At 50.0% G+C, this 24,506-nt stretch overlaps 1 protein-coding gene across 1 annotated transcript in view; it reads left to right on the top strand.

The window, feature by feature from the left end:
* wrnip1 (WRN helicase interacting protein 1) overlaps positions 1-24,506 on the top strand; it is a 73,288-nt gene that overhangs the window by 23,134 nt on the left and 25,648 nt on the right. The window contains exon 4 of the mRNA XM_038796374.1: positions 23,932-24,161. Within this exon, the coding sequence (XP_038652302.1) occupies positions 23,932-24,161 (230 nt within the window). The remainder of the gene's footprint in view (positions 1-23,931; positions 24,162-24,506) is intronic.

Here is a 24,506-nt window from a genome sequence, read left to right as displayed (position 1 = left end):
AGGCAAGTGGTAGTTGAAATTTAATGCAGAGAAATGTGAAACAATAAATATTGGTAGAAAGATTGAGAGATTGGGCAGAAGAAAGAGAGAAGCAATGTCAAATTAAAGTAGAAACAATTCTAAAGGGTGAGCAGGAATAGAGGAACCTAGGGGTACATGTGTACACATGGCTGAAGCTGGCAGTGTTGGTTTGGAAAGTGGCATAAGGCATACAGGTTTCTGGCTTTGTGAATAAAGGCATACAAAAGCAAGCAAGGAAGTTATGGTCAACCTTTATAAAACTCTGGTTCACTGTCAGTTTTATGTCTAATTATAGGCATCGCACTTTAGAAAGGGTGTGAAGGTATTGGAGAAGGTTCAGAAAAGATTTATGAAAATGGTTCCCGAAATGAGAGACTGCAGTTACAAGGATAGATTGGAGACACCGGGATTAGAACATAGAACATAGAACAGAACAGGCCCTTCGGCCCTCGATGTTGTGCCGAGCAATGATCACCCTACTCAAACCCACGTATCCACCCTATACCCGTAACCCGACAACCCCCCCCCCTTAACCTTACTTTTTAGGACTACGGGCAATTTAGCATGGCCAATCTACCTAACCCACACATCTTTGGACTGTGGGAGGAAACCAGAGCACCCGGAGGAAACCCACGCACACACGGGAGGACGTGTTCTTTCATAGAGAAGAGGGGTTTAGAGACTATTTGATAGAGGTGTTCAAAATTATAAGGGGTGTCGGCAGAGTAGGTAGACAAAACCGTTCCCATTGACAAAGAGTCGAGAACCAGAGGATATCATGATTGACAAAGAAACCAAAGGTAAACTGAGGAATAGCTTTTATGAACAGCATGTTGTTAGGCCCTGTAATGCACTGCCTGGGTGCTGTGGAGACTGATTCAATCATGACTTTCAAAACTGAATGATATAATTATATGAAGAGAAAATTTCAGGGTTTTTGCTTGCATGGGACAGGGATGGGGTGTTGAGGTGACGGAGGAGTGGACCACCATGTTGAGAGGAATTATTCCTTTGGAATACTGTAAGGGGAGGAGGGAGAACTGCTTGTTGGTGATGTCACCCTGGAGGTGACAGAGAAGAAACTGTTGAATATAAAGACTGGAGGGGTGGAAGTTGAGGGCATGGGATTGCAGGAAGGAGCGAAAACAAAAAGAGGTGAAATGAATAGAACAAACTGACTCAACACAGTCAAGCGCTCTGTTACCCGTGGTGATGGGGAAAACTTGGTTGAGGTAAAATGAAGACAAATCTGAATTGTTATTGTGGATGTTTGCACCATCAGACTAGATCCAATGGAGGCTGAGAAGCTGGACTAATGGAAAAGAATCTTTGCAGGAAACAGGATGTGAGGAAGTGCTATCCAGGTATCTGTGGGAGTCAGTGGGCTGACAGTGAGGTGGCACTGATATAGACATCAATGTACTGGAAAAAATGTGAGGGACGGGGTCTGAATGGGATTGAAAGATAATGGGCGCGATTCTCCGGACTCACGACGGTTCGGAGAATAGCGGGCGTCGGAAATTTTTACGGCGACGCTGTTCCGACGCCCTCCCGCTATTCTCCGAACCCCGCAAAATGTCGGAGTCGCCATTCCCGACAAACGCCTCCTTCCCGCCCCTGACACGACCAGAATCGCCACTGATAGCCCCCCCCGCTATTCACCGGCCCGGATGGGCCGAAGTCCCGACGTCATGGCGCCCTGTTTGCACGTCGTGAAACACACCTGCTTTTTAAATTCGTCAACCAGTCGGCCTGGCTGACGACAGCTTGGAGGAGGTCAGGGCACCACTCTGCGCACCGCTCTGCGCACCACTCTGCGCACCACTCAGCGCACCGCTCAGCGCACCGCTCGAGTCTGGCCACAACGGGGAAGGCATCCCTGAGAACGGGAGGGGGTCCAGAGCGGGGGCAGTGGGGGCGACGGGGGAGGCAGTGGGGGCGACGGGGGAGGCAGTGGGGGCGACGGGGGAGGCAGTGGGGGCGACGGGGGAGGCAGTGGGGGCGACGGGGGAGGCAGTGGGGGCGACGGAGGGGGCAGTGGGGGAGACGGAGGGGGCAGTGGGGGAGACGGAGGGGGGCAGTGGGGGCGACGGGGGAGGCAGTGGGGGCGACGGGGGAGGCAGTGGGGCGACGGGGGAGGCAGTGGGGGCGACGGGGGAGGCAGTGGGGGAGACGGGGGAGGCAGTGGGGGAGACGGAGGGGGCAGTGGGGAGACGGAGGGGGCAGTGGGGGAGACGGAGGGGGCAGTGGGGGAGGCGGTGGGGGCGACGGGGAGGCAGTGGGGGAGACGGGGGAGGCAGTGGGGGAGACGGGTGAGGCAGTGGGGGCGACGGGGGAGGCAGTGGGGGGCGACGGAGGGGGGGGTTAGGTAGAGAGTGAGCCGTCCAACCCCGTAACAAAATGTCTGCCAGCATGCCATGGTGTGCCGGTCACGAGGACACGGCCGCTGGTTCCCCTGTGGCTTCCGGACACAGGCCACTGACGCACCCGTGAGGAGGCCATAGTTTACTGGCCGTTGGATGCAGAAAGTGACCAGGGGTTAGGCTGCGCGCGTGTCAGCAACGTGACCAGGCCACCGGGACACACAGGTATCCCGTGGCTGGCGGCTGCCGAGGTGTCGACTAACCTCCGTCTAACATGTCCCGTTTCTCTGCCCCCCACCACCCTTCTGTAGGTTAGCACGATGTATGGGAACAGAACGGCTATGTTCTGCGCAGTGGTTGGGGCCGCTCTACTGGATTTGGAGATGCAGCAGCATCCACACCCACAACCCGCAGTGGATGCAGGGCCAGCTGCAGCAGCAGAGGGAAGGGCCGAGGAGTTGCCAGTCATCGAGCAGCATGGGGGGGAGGAGGAAGAGGAGAGAGTGAGGGTGCAGCCACGGCGCCAGAGGCGACGACCAAAGCCGAGGGTGTACCGTGTCCGGGTCTCTTTCCTAACAATGACGGACATCACCTGCAGGAGGAGACTCCGGCTGAGTAGGCAGACGGTGATACATATCTGCCAACTCCTGTCGCACCTCGCCCCACGTGGAACGGGGGGAGGACACGCGATCCCGGTTGCCATCAAGGTGACGGTCGCTCTGAACTTCTATGCTACCGGCTCCTTCCAGTCTCCGAGCGGGGACGTCTCTGGGATCTCCCAGTCATCGGTGCACAGGTGCATCCGGGATGTGACTGACGCCCTCTATGCCATCGCGGACCACTACATCACCTTTCCCGAGGACCAAGCAAGTCAAGACTCACGAGCTCGTGGATTTGCCAGTGTGGCCGGGATACCGAGGGTTCAGGGGTCAATCGACTGTGTTCACGTCCCCATGCGCCCGCCTGCTGTGGACAAGGAAGTGTTCACAAACAGAAGGGGGACATACTCCATTAATGTCCAGGTGGTATGCGACCCCCACATGAGGATCATGAACGTCTGTGCAAGGTTCCCAGGGAGTGTGCATGACTCCTACATACTGGCGCAGTCGTTCATACCTGCGATGTTTGAGGGACGGTCCCCCCGGCTGAGGGGCTGGTTGCTAGGCGACAGGGGTTATCCGCTGAGGTCTTGGCTGATGACGCCTATACGGAGGCCTCAGACCAATGCGGAAACACGATACAACGAGGCCCATGCAGCAACCAGGGGTGTGGTGGAGCACTGCCTTGGCCTCCTGAAGATGAGATTCAGGTGCCTGGACCGCTCCGGAGGGGCCCTGCAGTACCAGGCCGACAGGGTCGCTTGCATTGTAGTGGTCTGCTGTGCGCTGCACAACATCGCGATGCAGAGGGAGATGACCTGCTGCAGGAGGCGGAGGGAGAAGCTAGTGGCAGTGGTGCCAGCACAGAGGAGGAGGAGGAGGAGGAGGAGGCGAGGGAGGAGGAGGAGGAGGAGGCTGGCGGAGTGGCGGGCGCAGAACGCAGACACGACCCAGGTGCTGGTGATGTCCAGGAGGCGGCACGACGGACCCGGCAAGGACGGTGGGCACGCGACGCCCTGGTGGCAGCACGGTTCACGCATCGCATGTGACGTCCCCGATGAACACCAAACCACCACCTGCATCGCTAGTCATGCAGAGGGTCACCACACAACTGCCACCACCACAACCCCCCCCCCCCCCCCCCCCCCTCTCAGTGTACACTGCTCCACTTCGACATCACGCTTATCACTGGGTCCAGACGGTATGGCACAACATTGATGGCTGTGTCAGCGGGTGTGATCAGTGCCATGTGGAATGATGACAGCCCGCTCTGCGAAGAGCTGTGAGCTCAGAATCGTTAGAGAGAGTCTGACCCATGGCAATAGCTGAACCATCCACCTTGGTGGCCGCTGAGTTCGTCACTGACACTCCATCACGTGCCCGCGTGGGCTAGCTGTGGGAGGGGGTAGGGGCAGGGACTGCACACCCGGCACCGAGGTTTCACCACCCGTCAACCCCAGCGACACTCAGTCACCATCACGATTCCTGTGGCTGTGGAACAATCACACGGTATTACAAGTAAGGTGGAACAGTGCGTTTAATGTTAACAATTATTTACAGGTGCCCTAGCCCCTACAACTAAACTGTGCCCTTCACCCGTGCCAACTTACTCAGTGTCTATCTTAGTTGCCTTACGGGCCCTACCACTACGTCTAAGTGACTCCCCAGATGATACAGCAGGAGTGGAGGAGGATTGCTGTGAATCGCCCCCCTCGACTCATTTCTCCTTGGCTAAGCGTTTCCTGGGGCGACCCGGCCTTGATGGGCCAGGCTGCTCTGCGGGCGTCTCGGGTGACATTGTGCCACCCTGCTCTGCCTGCTGCCCACCCGATGCACCAGGGATGGGACGGGGGGAGGCCGAGAATTCCGGGACGTCCCGTGATGGCCTTAATGGGACGGACCCCGAAACCTCCTCCTCCCTCGGGGAGCCCGGTGGCCCCCGGGCCTCACTTTGGGACAGAGGTGCGAGTGGGGAGGTGCCCCGTCGCACCACCGACACCTGGCGCTGCCAGTCCTGGAGGCCTGCAACGGTATCCACCAGGATCCGAAGGTTTGCAGAGACGGAGTCCAGGGAGTTAGACATTCCCACCAGGGACTGTGCGACCTCAACCTGTGTGTGCACGACGCCATCCAGCACATGTGTCAGGCGGTTGATGGTCTCCGCGACTGACTGCTGGGACTGTGCTATTGACTGCTGGGACTGTGCCATGGCGTGCTGCGACTAGGCCATGACCTGCTGAGACTCGGCCATGGCCCGCAGGGCGCCGGCAATGTCGTTTTGGCTCTGGCACATTGCTGCCTGTGAGAGGGCAACCCTGTCCAGGGCCGAGGATGACGCGTGCACATTAACCCCAACGTCTTGCATAACCTGACCCATTGCCTCCACCGCGGATGCCACCCGTGCGGTGTCGGACTGGGTCTCTGCCATGAGCGGCACCACTCCCTGCTCTTGGACGCGGTTCGACTCCTCTAACAGCGTCTGCAGAGCCAGGAAGGCAGCCCTCCTCCCGTCATTGCTTCCCTGGGTTTCCTGAGGCATCGGCTGTGCGGGTGGGTTGATAAACTCCAGGAACTCAGAAAACGTCTGGGAGCCAGCTGCATCATGGGCCTGGTCTGTTCTCCGCGAGTCCGGGCCCTCTGTTGCTCCGACCTCCACCTGCTGTACCTGCTCAGCTGTGATGTGCCAACCAGACTGTGCCCCAGGAGACTCATCACTAAATAGGCCCGCCGGGGTGTGTGTCTCTGGGATGATGGATGTGGTGGGAGAAAGCAGTGCCGCAAGCCCGACGCTCTCAATGTTTAGGGCCTCCTCCAGGGTGTGGGGCTGCTCAGCGTCAGGAGGGTTGTCCCTGGCCATTTCTGGTGGTTGTGGACTTCGAACCCTCTGTGCGTCCTGGTCCGCAGATTGGGTTGGGGCGGATGGGGCTGCCCGCTGATCGGGCACCCTCTGTTGTGAGGCCCCGGGTGAGGTGGCGGCAGATTCCTGTCTCCGTCTGGAGGCAGACGGCCCTGGTCGTTCGGCATCACGTCCTAGGGAAGAGAATGAGACGGGTTATTTAGATTTGCTCGACAGGCCGCTGGACGGTCCCAGTGGGCAGGGTGTGTGAAGGGACAGAGGATGGGGGAGGTGTCCCAGTGGGCAGGGTGTGTGAAGGGACAGAGGATGGGGGAGGTGTCCCAGTGGGCAGGGTGTGTGAAGGGACAGAGGATGGGGGAGGTGTCCCAGTGGGCAGGGTGCGTGAAGGGACAGAGGATGGGGGAGGGGTGAGTGTTTGTCAGGGAGGGTTGTCTCACTTGCTGCAGTTCCGCCAACCTCGCATAGCGCCATATCGCGGGTGGCAGACCCCCCAACAAGGTCCAGGGCCCTCTGTTCAAAGGTGCTGAGGGGGTGCAGGTTGGGCGAACCCCCTCCAGTCTTGTGCCGCTCACGGTGGTTGTGAGCGGCCTTGGCCTGTTGGGGGAGGAAACATAGGTAGATCATTACAAAACGGAAGGTATCAGCAGTCCGTTCAGATACTGGCACAGTTTGGGGGGGGTGAAGTTGTCATAAGACGATTGCATCTCTCCTCGGGGCCAGAGCGCTGGGTCTGCGACAACTTTGTGAACCATCCTCAAATAACTCTGCCCCAATCCCCCTCCCCCCCCCTCCCGTGCCCGGGGGGGGGGGGGGGGGGGGGGGGGTGCTTAAGTTAAGGGGGAGGGATGGTTGTGACTAGGGGGCACCCTCATGGCACTTACCCTGGCAGACCTGGTGAGGTCGTGTAGCTTCTTCCTACATTGCTCAGCTGAGCGAGGGGTCTGCCCCACAGCACTGACGGCAGCAGCCACGTCACGCCAGGCCTGGCGTACCGCGCTGGCAGGTTGGCGATGCCCTCTCCGCGGGCGGATGATGCCCCTCCTCTGCCCCACGGCATCGAGCAGCGCCTCGACGTCAGCACCAACAAAGCGAGGAGCAGCTCTCCTCGGCTCCGACACCCTGCCCGACAGATTCTGTGGTCGCCCGCGCCTTTTTACGGCGTCGGGCGGCGTCACGTGGGCGTGATCGTGTCGTCGCCGCGTTCCGTCGTCATCACGCACGTAATTGACGCGGCCGCGCTACTAGCCCATTTCCCGGAAGTGAATCCGTCGGGAAATGAAGCCTTCGCGACCGTTGTAAAACGCTCCCGATTTTTACGACGGTTTTACGATTTTCCGCGGGTGTGGAGAATTTCGCCCCATATTCCACATATCTCACAAAAAGGCAGGCCTAACTAGGATCCACGCATGTCCCAGCAGCACCTTTTTTATTTGGAAGGAGATTGGTCAATGTGAGAACAAGTTCAGCCTGTTGGAGGCTGGTGGATGGAAACTGTTTGGGCAGTGGCCAGACTAATTGGCAGTAGTACAGTTTCTAGAGTCAATAAGTTCAACGGGTTTACATGTAGTTTCTGCCTGTAATGTATATTATCAATATGTCAATTGAGGCAAGAGTGGTGACATGAACACATTAAGTCCTAATGCTGAAGTTTTATATATTAAAATTGCAACTGAAATAGTTTTGATTAGCGCATCATTTTAAAGAGAACTTAAAATGCTAGATATAAAAATGTAATTTTTCTGATGTGATTTATTTTTAAGAACAAAGCTGGAGGATAAATATAGAATGGCCACTAGTGCGTTCAGATGGTTTATCTAATCTAATCTTGGAGTTCAGGTTACAACATGAACAGCGAGGACAAATGTAGTTTTTATAGCGACCCCTGAACCCCGAGATTAGATTACAGCTTTAAATGCTTCAACTATTATTAGTACCTATCTCTGTTGTTTGTCATCTTGTCATCAAGTTTGTTGGACTAACCATTTTCTTGGCAGCAGCCATGCCTCTGATTTTTTTTAATGTTTTAAATGTTGATAACATTTTATTAGAAAAAGGGTGTGTGGGTTAACCTTACCTCCTCCTCCCCCCCCCCCCCCCCCCCACCTCTCCATATCACAATAAATAAAAACTAAATTAAGGAATGTTTGTTTTTATTTCAATAAATAGACATCGACTGCTACTTTTAACAACTGATATTGTCAGTTTCTGCAGTAAATTGTAGTGCAGGTAGTAGAGGACAATTATTAGAAAGCAATTGCCGGTCACACAGAACGGAGCTGAATGCAGATTTAAGGAGAAAATACAGTGGGAGGAATTCTCCATTAGCTGACGTCGAAATTGGGAAAAGCGATTGGCCGGAGAATAGGTTCCGACACCAAAATCGTGGCAGGCGCCGATTTGATGCCGAACCGCAATGTTCCAGGACCTCGACAGTGGCATCAATGCATTCCGGAACACACGTATAGTAGACACTATTTGCATATTATTAGCGGGCCCGACCCAGTATTTTCCGGGACCTCTGTGATTCTCCTCCTCCGATGGGCCGAGTTCCTGATGGCATGGTTCACTTGTGCTCTCAAAAATCATGAAACCGGCGTGGCGGCTGTTGAGGGAGAGAGAGGGGGTAGGGAAGGTGTCCAACATAGTCAGAGACCTTTTCCCAAAGTAGAGGGGTCAATTACTCGGGGGCATAGGAGATGTGCGAGGCAAGTTTTTTTACACACAGGGTAGTGGGTGCCTGGAACTCGCTGCCAGAGGAGGTGATGGAAGCCAGTAGGTGGGCTGTGGGGTCGAGATGGGTGGGTGTGAAACACCATTGTCGCAGCCGGCAAGGCAGCCATGCAGGTGCACACACCGCTAGCAGCTCACTTTGAACCTAGTGCCATGGGTCATGTAGGTTTCCCTCTGGGCCCAGCCAACCCACCAGCTGTATGGGTGCGCTCCAGCGCATCTAGTGCCATCTTTTTGGTTGGGCTACGTGTGTGGGGAGTGTAATGTGTATACGCAGCTACAGCTTGTCAGCCTCCCGAGTGTCTAATCACGGACCCGGCAAATCCCGCACGTTTTTTAATTGGAATTGATTGTGTTCCACGCGGCACCGGTGCTAGCCCCTCAACTGTAGCAGAATCGGTCCAAGTGCTCTGCCGGTTTTTCTGTCATAAAAGTCCACTGATTCTGCGTTGGCATCAACACTTAATCTCCGAAATGGGGAGTCCCGCCCATTGGATTCATTGATATTTGCTTGTTTTTAAATGCATATTGCTTTTATTTCATTTATAAATTCCAATTACTGCATTTCTGCTGTTGCTGTGTTTGTTTCCATTAATGTACTGCATGCTAATTAACAATTCTATTGCTGTTAGCTCGCAAACATTTTTTCAGAATTCCATACTGACTGAATTCTATAAATTGTCAACTCCACTTAATCGATTGCATGAGAAATCCTTGTGTCTTCTTTGAGTGACAAGAATTTGAAAGCTTGTTCTTTATTCTATTTATTTTCAAGCTCCGGTAATCCTCCGTGTGAAAAGAATTCCCAATATCCTTTTACTTGCTGTCTGTGATCCTTTTAAATCAATTAGCCCTCACTATTGATCCCCTAGAAAATAAAGTAATCTTTTCCTATTCACTCTTCCCAAATACCCTTCAAAATTATTTTTTTTAAATATTTCTGAAGCTGCTTTTGCTGCAATGAAAGCTGAGAGGTCCATTGAAAGCTGTGTCATGGTGGGCTTCATGGATGTGCCAATAGAAGTGACCACCCTGTGCCATGTTGATTCTTGATGACTTGTTTCAGTGTGGCACAGTGGCTAGCACTGCTGCCTCACAGCGCCAGGGACCCTGGTTCAATTCCAGCCTTGGGTGACTGTGTGGAATTTTCATGTTTTCCCCGTGTCTGCGTGGGTTTCCTCCGGGTGCTCCGGTTTCCTCCCATAGTCCAAAGATGTGCAGGTTAGGTGATTGGCTGTGCTAAAATTGCCCCTTGGTGTTCAAGGATGTGCCAGAAAGGTAGGGTTACAGGGATGGGGAGGAGGAGTGGGCCTTGGTAGGATTCTCTTTCAGATGGTCGATGCAGACTCGATGGGCTGAATGGCCTCCTTCTGCATTGTAACGATTCTATGCTGTTACACTGACCCTTCAAGTGATATTGTCTCCTTCATGATAGTTAAAACATGCAAGCGTGCTTTTCCTCCTCCAGAGCGTGGTTGAGGCTCGCTATAATGTGCTTCCTTCATTGCAAGAAAGAAGTGGATCAGTTAGAGTCATGCAATATGCTTTGGTGATGTGGCTTTCATGGTTGAATAGCTGTCAGTGTTTGAGAATTGTGGATGCATGTGTTAATTGTGTGAGGGTGAGATAAAGTGTCTGAATTGGAGGGTTGGGTACTTATGGCTTGAAATTAGTGGTAGGTGGCAGATGGGGGTTTAGTGAATGGAATAATAGATTAGGCTAGAGGTGCAGTTAATATAAGTTCCAGTAGATATACTCCACTGACCATGATAACTCATGTGAGATCATTGAACTTCTCGCACTGCATCCATGTTCATGGAGAAACACTCCTCTAATTGATCACCACTACTTCCCTCTACCTCATGGGTATCTGGAGGGCCTGCTGCCACACTGCAGATGCAGGACTTCTGTCCATCTCTTCCACCAAGACCTCCATTGCAGTGTCTGAAAACCTTGATGCAAGCTATCTCATGTTCAACCATTACTCAATCTGAGAGCACAGAAGCTGTTTCCAAATGGATCCGCTCCCACTTCCTGCATCACAGTCCACCTCCCCTTTAAGAAATTCAATCTTTCCATAGCGCTAGCTGCTCATGAAATCAGGACCCTGCTGATGAATGCAGCCAATGAACAATTTGATTTGTGCTGGTTAAATAAAGCAGCAGGCAGCACAAATGTATTATGCTGCCTGCAACACAATGACCGGATATGGGTTAATTGATCCCCATGCCTGTTTTGGGGGTTTAGTAATTTCTCCACCATACAAACTTGGATGCATTATCATTTCCCACTTTGGCCACATAGATTTCATATTGTGTGTCATTCAGCAGTATTACATTTTTTTCTGACTTCATCTTGTATGTTCACCAATCACTCTACAATTATAGTTGCGTTCAGCACTAAAGTTCAAATATGTGCCAAAGATTGTCAAGCGTAATTTTCTTTACCTTTTTGTCCTAGATCCAACGAACGTCATAGCCTTGTCCTTGGACTTTGTAGGGTATAGCACCAGTTGCGAATCAGGAGATTTTTTTTGGTAGGAGCACAGCTGTTCGTATTTTTTTTACCACAGTGAGAATTTTGATGATCTCCTGTTCGAAAAAGATATGTCTTCATGACAAGTTCAGCTGCACTGCTGAAAAAGGTTATGCTTTATGATCAAAGTGCTTTCCTTTCCCGTGCAATTTGTCAACTGCAAGCTCTGTAATCAGATATGAATTTTGATCAATGAGCTGTTTGCAATGGGACTTGGGCTTTGCCATAGATTAGTACCCAGGAACCTAAAAAATCATGTTTGTGACATAGTGGCAAACATGCAAACGTTTATGAACTATTATTCTGTCCAGTATTTTAATAGAGTAGTTACTCAATTAAAATGAGAGATTAATACCTAAAATAATGTACAATGGATTTTGTACCAGAACACTCAGAGCTTGTCAGCTAATACCGCTGGTGATTTACAAAACATTTTACTCGTGATGCCTTGTTTTAAAATCCTTTACAATAACTGTGTGACAGTCTCTCGCTGTCCAGTTGCAAAAATCTTAAAGGAAAATGTGATGGTGGTTGGAAGATTTATGAAGACTAACCCACAAGATAAAACTACAGGAGTATTAATTAACAGTAAGCAGTCAAACATGAAGAGAACAATACCAAAATAGGATATTTCGTTAGCTTTTCACTTAGTATAAAATGCACTTATAACTCTCCTATTGGTGCATTTCTGGGCACTGTTGAGTTAATACTTTATCCATTCGATGCTATACGACATTGTTACACTTGATCGGAGAATAATTGATGTCACTGAGTTCAATGAGTATAAATGTTCCATTCCTCTTTTTGCATCCTCTATCAGTTTGCTAACGTATAGATATTAAATGAGGCACATGTGGAGCATGCACATGACTATACAGCAAAGTGTTGCTGCAAATGTTCTCTCTGACTGATTTGGTGTATAAATTGAAGAAGTTGTGCCAGTTCATTTTGACCTGAAACCAAGCTAACACTAATTAACCTCTTTCTACCCCTCCCTTCAACACCACCGACCTCCCTGCTGCTTTCCCAACTCCCCCTGCTCCCACAACCAACACCACCAATGTGAGCCCCTTTGGGGGAAGGAAGGCAGGGCTTTCAGGAGGTTTTGCATAATTTAGAGAATACCCTATCTGTTTATTCTTTCAAACAAACATACAATAAGGAGCAGGAGTAAACCATTCAGCCCCTCAAGCCTGCTCTACCATTTAATAAAATCCTGACTGATCTGATTGTACCCATAACTCCACAATCTCACCTACCCATGAATAACATTTCATGCCCTTGCTTATCAAGAATCTATCTACGTCTGCCTTAAAAATGTTCAAAGACGCTACTACCACTGCTTTAGTTCAAAGGCTCACAACCCTCCTGAAAGAAAATAATTTCTCCTCATCTCTGTCTTAAACGAGCATCCCTTCATTTTGAGCATTCCTTCATTTTTAAACAGTGTCCCTATTTCTAGATTCTCCCACAAGAGGAAACATCCTTTCCACATTCACCCTATCAAGACCCTTCAGGATCTTGTGTTTCAATCAAGTTGTCTCTTACTTAACTCTTCCAAACTCCAGAGTATAAAAAGCCTAGCCTGTCCATCCTCTCCTTGTAAGCCAACCTGCCCATTCTATGTATTAGGCAAGTAAACCTTCCCTGAACTACTCCTTTCATAATTATCCCTTATTGTGATAAATGGAAAGCTGACACAAAAGACAAAACAAGTTACATTTGGCTACATACAATTAAAAAAAGAACCTCAATACCTTAATATTATTGACAACCTTTTAAAAGAAATGAGGCCTCCAAAGTAGCTCAACAAATATTGCCAGTGAGGAGATATGCTGTAGAAAGTGTTTACTTTCGTAGTCTCTAAATATTATATAGGTAAATACAGCAGCCTTTCTGCATGTACTATGATCTCCAACAGCAATGGGATGAGCCGCCAGTTAATCTATTTGTTGGCAGTTGTGCTATCACACCGACCACCCATTTAGTATAGAAAAGTGTACGGCAATTTAGAGAGATTTGGAGAAACTGGCAAAAGTATAAGATAATAAAAGGGTTGTTGGGGCATGGGTTTTAAGGAGAGTCTTAAAGGTGAAGTGGGAGATGAAGATTGGAAGAGTTTGGGGAGAATGTTCCAAAGAATGAGACCCAAGCTGTTGTTTTCCTTCTCCATGATTTAATTAGTAGATAAACATCAAGGCACCAACCACGCATAAGGGATTGGTAAATGTAAAAATGCATACATTTATTATGGATCTGAGGAGTTGGTTGCAGTATTACACAGTTGGAGAACTTGTACACATGTCTGAGTTGGTAGCTTCCTCAGAACATGCTGAAACTAATTACTTGCCGTATTGCACATTTTCCCTCTGGTGCTTTATACAGAAACCTATCCACACCCACTTAAAGATGCACCGCAACACAAGGCATGGCCACTGTTACATTTATTTGTTGCTGCAAAGAGAAACGGTATGGAGGTGCCCCCACTCTGGATTCTTGCCAATCACGATGAGAGGTTTATTAAGGATGTTGCTCAAACAATCAAGATGGTAATCTGCCCAAAACCTGCGCAAACACTCTGCTGACTTAATTGTACATCACGTGATGCATAACCAGCATACTTCATTAGCGCAGTGACAACTGGTAACATTTATACAACAGATTAACTATGCATTATTTCTATACATCTATACAATTGACTCAGTAGCTCTCTGTGGTGGACATCTATTCCTCTTTGGTAGAATTCGCCATTCTTGAACTTCGTTACTTGTGACCTCGGAAGCATCCTCATTCCTTCCTGTAGATGGTACTTCTCGAGTAGTTATTTCAGTGTCTGTCACTTTAGGCATTGAAAAGTCTTCAGAAACAGCATCTGAACTCACCAAAGTCTCTGGTCTCTAGACTTTCCAATTTTACAACCACTTGAGAGGTTTCTGCAAACTCAACTAAACAGCATGATGTCGCCAAGCTCTCATCGTCTGTCTATGCAGTGTATGATATTGGGACTGTCTTTGCTAGGATCATAGCAGGTTTCTTGTTGGTAGTGTAGCTCCTAGCCAGCATTCTCTTTCCCTGGTTGAATACTCGTTTTTTTAGAGATTTTCTTCCTCCTAGCAACTTGTGTTTGTGTGTTGTCATTTGACAATCTCTGAAATATCAGGTGGAGTTAATCAATCAAACTGTGTTCGTAGTTTCCTCTTGAACAACAGCATTGCCAGCGAACGTTGCATGATAGCATGTATAGTGTTCCAATAAGATATTAGAAATTTGTTTACTCTTCTGATAATGTCCCCATGTCCTTCAAAGCTTTGATAGAATGCTTTATGATTGCGCAAAATAATTTGATCTTCTCTCCCCCCCCCCCCCCCCCCCCCCCCCTCCCCCTGTTCCTGTTATTAAAAACAATCTGGTTTATTCATTCTGTCACTTCATATATGCTGCCATCCATCCCCCTGCCACTTATAAATAGTCCACTATTTCAGATTTCTTTCACTCTGCTTAGTTTACTTTTTAGCAGTTGCTTGATTTTACAGTTCTCCCTGTCTGTTCATTCCTGGTAAATTTCCAAATGTGTTCTTCATAATTACCTCCATGAACTGGTCCCCTGTTTTCAGACAGCACTTGCTGCTGTGGCTTGCAAATGAATAATGCCCACTTGGGCAAGAAACTAGAAGGGTCTGGCGCCTGTGGAACTCTATAATCCGCAATGAGACACTTTCGGAACAGGAAGCAGTGAGGAAAAGTATTCTGTAAACAAGGAATTGTTTAAAGAAGAAAAGGAGATTTGAGAATAGTGATTGAAACATTATATAGAAAGGGGAGCCATTGATGCTGTTGTAAAATTATGCCATTTTTCTTTTGGTTTCGGTTTTAACTTGTGGGCTTGTTGGTTGTTGCAGCAGTCACAGTGAAAAAGCTGATGCTGGACTCTGTTGGACCTTGTCTGTCTGGTTTCTCCTGGTGTATTTACGATCAGTTGTCTGAATAGGATATCTATCTGTTAGGGAGATTGTGTATGTATTTGATGTTTTCAACCACTTTCATATTTGCCAGCTCTCTCATGCCTACCAGATTAACATCACATACTTATATATAAGTACAAGTGTGACATCAACATTATACATACAGACCAAAGATGTGCAGGTTAAGGGGTTAGGGCAGGAGAGTGGGCCTGGGTAGGGTGTTCTTTCAGAGGGTCGGTGCAGACTTGATGGGCTGAATAGCCTCCTGCTAGACTTTGGGATATGGTTTTCTATGTGTTTGCTCTGAGTTTTTTAAAAAAAGGGCAACCTGCCCACTCTTGGTTTTAATGGGGGCTGGTTAGAGGGAGCCAATCTGCCCTCGGGAGTTAAGAACATAAGAACTAGGAGCAGGTGTAGGCCATCTGGCCCCTTTGAGCCTGTTCCGCCATTCAATGAGATCATGGCTGATCGTTTTGTGGACTCGGCTCCATTTATCCACCCGCTCACCATAACCCTTATTTCCTTTCCTGCTCAAAAATCTATCAATCTCTGCCTTAAAAACAATCAGCGAGGTAGCCTCAACTGCTTCACTGGGCAGAGAATTCCACAGATTCACAACCCTTTGGGTGAAGAAATTCCTCCTCAATTCAGTCCCAAATCTGCTCCAGATGCATTGGTCCTTTAAAGTGTCCCCATTTTACTCTAGAGAATCCCTACCGTGCAGAGGGAAGCTATTTGGCACATCGCGCTTGCACTGTCGTCTGAAAGAGCACCCTTACTAGGCACACTACCCCGCTGATGCCCTTTTTTTTTAATAAACAATTTTTTTGAGGTAGTTTTTGGCTTTGTAAACAGTTACAGACATCAACAGAAAGAAAGCAAAAAAGGCAAAAATGTGCAGACATCCACGTACATTCAATACTTCAATCGTAACATACTGCACAAGCCCGCTCCTCTCCCACCGGTACTACCCGCCAAGAGAGGCTGTTTAGCTCACGGGGCTAATCGCTGGCTTTGAAAGCAGACCAAGACAAGCCAGCAGCACGGTTCGATTCCCGTAACAGCCTCCCCGAACAGGCGCCGGAATGTGGCGACTAGGGGCTTTTCACAGTAACTTCATTGAAGCCTACTTGTGACAATAAGCGATTTTCATTTTTTATTTTCATTTTATCCCTCCTACTCTACTGCTGACACTCACTCTCCCGCAAAGAAGTCAATAAATGGTTGCCACCTCCGGGCGAACCCCTGTACAGATCCCCTCAAGGCGAACTTAATTTTTTCCATACCCAGGAAACTCGACATGTCCGCAAGCCACAACTCCGTCTTCGGGGGCTTTGAGTCCCTCCATGCCAATAGTATTCGTCGCCGGGCTCCCGGGTCTTCCGAAACCCCAAAAATTGCCACCCCTGGACCCATCGCCACCCTTGTTTATAGCACCCGGGACATGACGCCCACAAATCCCTCCCAGTAAGCTTAGGGCATGCCCAAAACATGTGAACGTGGTTCGCTGGTCCTCCCGCGCACCTTCTATCCCAAAGAATTTGCTCATCCGAGCCACCGTCATGTGGGCCCGGTGAACGACCTTAAATTGAATCAGCCCGAGCCTGGCACATGTTGCGGTCGAATTTACCCTACTCAGGGCCTCTGCCCACAGCCTGTCCTCCATTTCCTCGCCTAGTTCCTCCTCCCATTTAAGTTTCAGTTCCTCCGTCTGGGACCCTTCCTCCCTCATGAGCACCATATAAATATCAGAGACTCTACCCTCCCCTTCTTCCCCCTAGAGACTATTCTGTCTTGGATCCCCATTGGCGGGAGGCGTGGGAAAGATGGGACCTGTCTACAAACAAAGTCCCGCAACTGTAGATACCTAAAATCATTTCCCCTTACCAGCCCAAATTTCTCCTCCAAGCTCCTCAAACTCAGAAAGTTCCCTTCCAGGAACATATCACCCACCCTTCCCACCCCCGCCCACCGCCATGCTCGAAACCCCCCATCCATGCTCCTGGGGGCAAACCGATGGTTGTCGCAGATTGGCGCCCAAACCGATGCCCCCGTCTCCCCTACATGCCCCCCTCCACTGGCCCCATATCCGCAGGGTCGCCACCACTACCGGGCTGGTGGAGTACCTGGCCGGCGGCAACGGTAGAGGAGCCGTGACCAGGGCTGCCAAGCTGGAGCCCCTGCACGAAGCCGCCTCCACCCGCTCCCAGATAGACGCCGTACCCACCATCCACTTCCTTATCATAGCGATGTTGGCCGCCCAGTAATAATTAATCAGACTCAGCAAAGCCAACCCTCCCTCGCTGCGGTTTCTTCCAGCATCGCCTTCTTCACCCGCCCAGACAAAGCTCATGGTCATCCTGTTAACTCTTTTGAAGAAGGACTGTGGGACAAAGATCGGGAGGCACTGAAAAACAAACAGAAATCTAGGGAGGATTGTCATCTTTACAGTCTGCACCCTCCCTGCCAGCGACAGTGGGAGTGCATCCCATCTCCGAAACTCTCCCTTCATTTGCTCCTGGCCAAATTTAACTTGTGCAACCTGCCCCAGTCTTGTTGCCTCCTGGATTCCCAAATACTGGAAATTTTCCTCAACCAGCCTAAACGGTAGCCCCCTCAATTTGTTCTCCTGGCCCCTTGCCTGTACCACAAACATTTCACTCTTGGCCGTATTTAATTTGTATCCTGAAAACTGGCCGAACTTCCTCAACATTCCCAGTATACTTCCCATCCCAGCCACTGGGTCCGACACGTACAGGAGCAGGTCGTCTGCGTAAAGAGAGATCCTATGTTCTACCCCGCCCCTCACCATCCTCTTCCATCCCTCTGCGGCTGTCAGCGCAATCGCCAGCGGCTCTATGACCAGCGCAAACAGCAGCGGGGAGAGCGGGCAGCCCTGTCTGGTCCCTCGGTACAGCCTAAAGTACTCCGACACGTCTCTGTTAGTCCTGACACTGGCCTTCGGGGCCTGATATAATAATTTGATCCAATCCACCAGTCCCTCCCCGAACCCAAACCGTCCGAGCACCTCCCATAGATAGTCCCACTCCACCCGGTCAAAGGCCTTCTCGGTGTCCATCGCCACCACTACCTCCACCTCCCTGCCCGCCGGGGGCATCATTATCACATTAAGTAATCTTCTCAGGTTGGCCGCCAGCTGCCTACCTTTCACGAACCCAGTTTGGTCCTCCCCAATCACCTCCGGTACGCAGTCCTCCATGCTAACCGCCAGTACCTTTGCCAGGAGCTTGGCGTCAACATTAATCAGGGAGATTGGCCTGTAGGACCCACACGCCTCCAGGTCTTTACCCCGCTTCAATATCAGTGATATAGTGGCTTGCGGCATTGTCGGCGGCAGGGTCCCTCTGTCCCTTGACTCATTGAAAACCCTCGCCAAGACCGGGCCCACCAGCTCAGAAAACTTCCTATAGAACTCTACTGGGTATCCCTCCGGCCCCGGGGCTTTCCCCGACTGCATGGCCTTTAGACCCCCCAATACCTCCTCCACTCTAATCGGGGCCCCCAGCTCATCCACTCGCCCCCCACCTACTGTTGGGAATGTTAACCCGTCCAGAAACCTTTTCATCTCCTCCGGTTCTTCCGGCGGCTCCGAAGTATACAGCTTGCGATAGAAGTCCCGGAATACCTTATTCAATCCTGCCAGGCCCTCCACTTTGCATTACTCTACTTATTTCCCTGGCCGCCTCCCTCCTCCTGAGTTGCTGCGCTAACAGTCTGCTAGCCTTTTCCCCATGCTCGTACACCACGCCCTTCGCCTTCCTAAGCTGTTCCACGGCCCTACTCGTGGATAGTGCCCCCAGGTCTGCCTGTAGTCTCTGCCTCTCCCTGAGTAAAACCTCCCCCGGAGACTCCGTGTGCTTTTCATCTATCCGACCCATTTCCCTGACCAATCTATCCATCTCTGCCCTATCTGCCTTGGTTCTGTGGGCCCCAATTAAAATCAGCTCCCCCCGCACTACTGCCTTTAGCGCCTCCCATAGGGTCGCTGCTGAGACCTCCCCCGTGTCATTCACCTGCAGGTAATTTTGCATACACCTCCGAAGCCTCTCACTGATCCCCTCCTCCGACAGCAGTCTCACGTCCAGCCTCCATTGCGGGCGTTGGTAGTCTCTCTTCTCCCCCCCCCCCCCCCCCCCCCCCCGATCTGCACGTCTACCCAGTGCGGGGCATGGTCTGAGATAGTACTTGGCGAAAATTCCGTGTTCTTTACCTCCCCTATACTATCCCTGCTTAGTACGAAGAAATCTATCCTAGAATATACTTTATGGACGTGCAAGTAAAACGAGTAGCCCCTTCCTGTCGGCTGTCTGGCTCTCCAGGGGTCCACTGCCCCCATTTGCTCCATAAACCCTTTCAGCTCCCTTGCCATTGCTGGGAGTCTACCCGTTCTGGGACACGACCGATCCAAAGCCGGGTCAAGTCCCCCCCCCCCCATTATTAGCCTGCGAGAGTCCAGGTCCGGGATCTTCCCCAGCACTCTTTTAATGAAGTCCACGTCATCCCAGTTGGGGCATATATATTCACCAGAACCACTCTTCTCCCCTCCAATCTGCCCCGTACCATCATGTATCTGCCCCCCCTGTCTGCGGCTATGCCCTCCGCCTCAAATTGCACGCGCTTGTTGATCATGATTGCCACCCCCCTGGACTTCGAGTCCAAGTCCGAGTGGAAGACCTGGCTAATCCAGCCCTTCCTTAGCCTGGTCTGGTCAGACACTTTCAGATGTGTCTCCTGCAACATAATGACGTCCGCCCTCAGAGCCCGCAAGTGCGTGAACACCCGCGCCCTCTTAACCGGCCCATTCAGTCCCCTGACGTTCCAGGTGATCAGCCTGGTTGGGGGGCACAACCCACCCCCCACGCTGGTCTGCCATAGCCTTTCTCGGGCCGGGCCCCAGCCCGTGCGTCGCGCCATTCCTGGCCCGCCTGTTGGATGCCCCCACCCTCGACCTCCTTTCCAGTGCCTATTTCAAGTCCCTCCCACATCAGCAGAACAACCCCCCCCCCAACAACATCCCCCACCCCTGCCATCCACTGGCTGTGATCTCTCCTTTTCTCTCCCCCACCCCCCCCAACCCCCCCACCTGACTCCCTTGACTAGCCAATCCGCTAGCCCGGTGACTCAACACTCCGGCGCCTTCCTGTCTCATTCCCATTGTTTCCCCGTCCTCCTCCCCACTCCCCGGCGCCCTATCCCCCTCTCCAACCCACTGGAGCAAACTCACTGGCACAGGAAGGCATGGACATCAACAAAACAAAACAAAAAAAACCCCAACCCACGTCCTTGGCCCCCCCTTGCTGACCAGCCCCCCTTCGTTACCGTGCCGGCTCTAGTGTCCTCCACGAGCTGCACAAAAAGTACAAATCCGCCCAACAAGGAAAAAACAGAAAAAAGAGGAAAAAACTAAAACATAAGAGAAAATAAAAACAAAAAAAACCCAAACCAATGTCCATGAACAAAGGAAAGAGTCCCAAATGTTCTGCTTGGCACCTTTGACCCAGCAAACCGTTGAACAGCAGTCCAGGCCCATTCGGCGTACCTTCCTACAGTAGTCCTCGGGCCCTAATTCGCGTCCGTGGGGCCTCTTTTCGGGACCAGCCCCTGATCCCTCGCAAAGTCCATCACTTCTTCAGGCTCGGAGAAGTAGTGGTGTTGACCCTGGTGCGTGACCCATAAACGAACCGGGAACAGCAGACCAAACTTCACGTGCTTCTTGAACAGCACCTCCTTGACATTCTTAAAGGCTGCTCACCGCCGAGCCACCTCCTGGCTTAGGTCTTGGTAAATGCGGAGGACACTGTTGTTCCACGCACTGCTCCTGGCGCTCTTTGCCCACCGCAACACCCGCTCCTTGTCCACGAACCTGTGGAACCTAATCACCATCAGGCGGGGGGGGGGGGGGGGGGGGGGGGGGGTCCGCCCGGCCGCCCCTGCCTCGCCTGCACTCTGTATGCCCCCTCCAGCTCCGGCGGTCGTGGAAAGGCTTTGGCCCCCATCATCTGCATCAATAGGTCTGCTACAAACACTGCGGCATCAGTTCCCTCAGCCCCCTCCGGAAGGCCGACCATCCTCCGGTTGTTCCTGCGGGTTCTATTCTCCAGCTCCTCCACTCTGTCTAGCAGTCTTCTCTGCCGCTCCTTCAGCCCGTCAACTTCTAGTGCCGCAACCGTCTGCGCATCCGCCTGCTCCTCCACCACCTCTCCCAGCTCCTTAACTTTAACATCTTGCGCATCCAGCCTCTGGTTCAGCTGATCCACCGCTTTCTGGATTGGGTCCAAGCTGTACCGCTTCAGCGCTTCAAAACTGGGCTTCATTACCCGGAGCATGTTATCCAGCGCCTGCTGGATTGCTGAGTCCAGGGTCCGTGTGTCCGCCATCTTAGGTTCCAGGTAAGTTTCTTCAGGTCCTTGTCTCTGTCCCTTTTTCTCTCTTTTCTTTTGCCTCCTGGACTCCCGCTGTTCCATGTGCCGCAGCCCGCTCCTCAGCACTTTTGCTGCCGTCTTCCTTCAGGTCCGTGGTCCCGCTATCGCGGGGAATCAGCCCCTAAACACCCGCCGGAGTGAGAGCCCGCCGAATGTGCGGCTCACTCGGACATTGCCGCCACCGGAAGTCCTGATGCCCTATTTTTAATATCTGCAGTACAGCTGAAATGAAATGGAAATGAAAAATGAAAATCGCTTATTGTCACGAGTAGGCTTCAATGAAGTTACTGTGAAAAGCCCCTAGTCGCCACATTCCGGCGCCTGTCCGGGGAGGCTGGTATGGGAATCGAACCGTGCTGCTGGCCTGCTTGGTCTGCTTTAAAAGCCAGAGATTTAGCCCAGTGAGCTAAACCAGCCCCTGATGAGGACACATGAGGCATGATGTGCCGGAACCGAAAGGGTAGTGCCTTCCTACTGCTGCTTGTAGACCAGAAGCAGCAAGGGATGCTTCCCTGAATTGAACAGCCTTGCCACTCCACTCCTCATTCGGGCACACCAGAAAACCTTTAAAACCCCATACTATCTTTTCAAACGATTCTTTCAATCTGTCCAGCCCTGTCCAGCTGACTTGTCCTGCCAATGCCAAATCTTAGCTGGCATTCACTTTCCCTTTTGTCAGCAGTTCCTGTTAAGTTCCTGTTAAGAACTGCTGGTTAGGCTTCCGAGGACCTTATCAACAAGGTAGAGCATGCATGGCACAAGCTCTACCCAATTGATGACTAATTTTGATTGTGGTCCTAAAACCATCTATTTGTACATTCAAGGTTCCCGTGCCTGCTTCATGGGTGGCCTGAACATTTGGAAGCCACCAACCTGGACTCTTGGAGAAATGGAGTGCCAAACGTTATCTATGGAATGTAGAGTGTATGTATTGGGTGCATAAAAATAAAGACTGTATTGAATTACAAGGTCCTGTAACTGAATTCGAAAGGAGTCTTAAAGGAGTAAATTGGAACAAAAATCAAACTTCTATCGATGCAGAGTATGCAGTTCACAAAATGGAAACTGATGTTTGCAATCAAAGGTAGCTTCATAAGTAGCCCTATAATATAAAGGACCTGAAACTCTTGTACACCATTGAAACTATTAGCCCTTGCCTAAAGTAATGTCCATCTATCTACTCATTGGCTAATAAAACAGAACACTCTCTAAATCACAATGCCATTATAAATACAATGAAGAGTATTGTTGAACTGCATCAATCTTTAATTTTAACTTTTTATAGAACTTCCTTTAAATCGTTTTTTCTGAAACAAAATGATGTGTGTTTTAGTAACTGGGCAATTCTAGGCAATGTATTTTTAAAGTAATTGAAATGAAAATCGCTTATTGTCACGAGTAGGCTTCAATGAAGTTACTGTGAAAAGCCCCTAGTCGCCACATTCCGGCGCCTGTCCGGGGAGGCTGGTACGGGAATCGAACCGTGCTGCTGGCCTGCTTGGTCTGCTTTAAAAGCCAGCGATTTAGCTGAGTGAGCTAAACCAGCCCCTATTTACAGCTTGAAATACATATTCAAGTTGCGGCTATAATCGAAATTCCAATTTCTGTTTTCAGGAAAGTTGATTTAAGATATTGTTTTTATATTCTGGAGATAGAAGTGCTAGTGTTGAGTGGTATATTAACTATTAATTTTGGATGTCTGCAATGCTTTGCTGTTGCAAAGTAATGATGTGGAGATGCCGGCGTTGGACTGGGGTGAGCACAGTAAGAAGTCTTACAACACCAGGTTAAAGTCCAACAGGTTTGTTACAAACACGAGCTTTCGGAGCACGGCTCCTTCTTCAGGTGAATACACCATTCACCTGAAGAAGGAGCCGTGCTCCGAAAGCTCGTGTTTGTAACAAACCTGTTGGACTTTAACCTGGTGTTGTAAGACTTCTTACGTTGCAAAGTAAAGCATTAATTGTCTCAACTGCATACTAAATTGCTGTGCTTTTCACTGTCATGTTGAGTTAAGACTATCGCAACTTTATTAACATTTTAAAATTTGAGGAACAATCATTACATTCTGAATGTAGCTGCACTTGACATCTATCCAGTTTACACTTAAAACATAATTTGTCCCAAATCATCTACACTTCTCCTTTCCTGAAGTAGTAAACTCACTGCAATGAGATTTGAGAAGCGGCAGTAATTCTTGTGTACAAGACCCCGCAAGTGTTGACAGGTAATTTATCCTTGGCGCAGTCTTGCTGCTGAACCAGCTTCTGTTTTCACTCAATGCTGATACATGCATACTTTCCATTGGCAGTCTGTGTAGAGCAATGAAGTGTTTGGTTGCTCATTTATCTGGAGGAAGAATATCATGTGTTCAGCAAGAAAAAAGATCAAATGTCTTCAATTTCAGCTTTTGTATTAAAGGTTGCAGATTTCTATTGAACCAGAAGCAATACGCAGCATTGCCTACTTATGTGACGGTGACGCGAGGACTGCATTGAATGGGCTTCATCTTGCGATTCAAGCAAAGGTTGCAGAAACGAAAAAGGCCCAGAACAATGATGTACATAATACTCCATCAAAAAAGATTGTAATTAAGGAAGTTCATATAAAAGAAGGACTCCAAAGGTCTCACATATTGTATGATCGAGCAGGTAAATTATCTATATAGTGAAGTGAACACACTTCTCAGTAAAATGAAACACTTCATTCCAAAGATGATAATACTTAATTCAATCCAGAAGATTCATAAAACACTCAGCAAGTCAGTCAGCAACTGTGGAATGAAAAACAAAGTTTTCATTTCAGGCCTGTGATCTCTCATCAAACCTAAGAAATTTGTCCCCACAGATGTTGCCTGGGCAGCTGCGGATATCCAAGATTTCCTGTTTTTATATTGGATTATCAGCACCTGCAGTATTCTTTTGCGTTTGAGTTTTCAATTAATGCTGTTAAAGTATAACTTTTAAGCCTTTCTGCAAAACAATTTTATTTTTGCT

This window comes from Scyliorhinus canicula, chromosome 5 (assembly GCF_902713615.1).
Source record: "Scyliorhinus canicula chromosome 5, sScyCan1.1, whole genome shotgun sequence".
NCBI classification, from domain to species: domain Eukaryota; kingdom Metazoa; phylum Chordata; class Chondrichthyes; order Carcharhiniformes; family Scyliorhinidae; genus Scyliorhinus; species Scyliorhinus canicula.
This window is presented reverse-complemented; position numbering and strand designations above follow the sequence as displayed.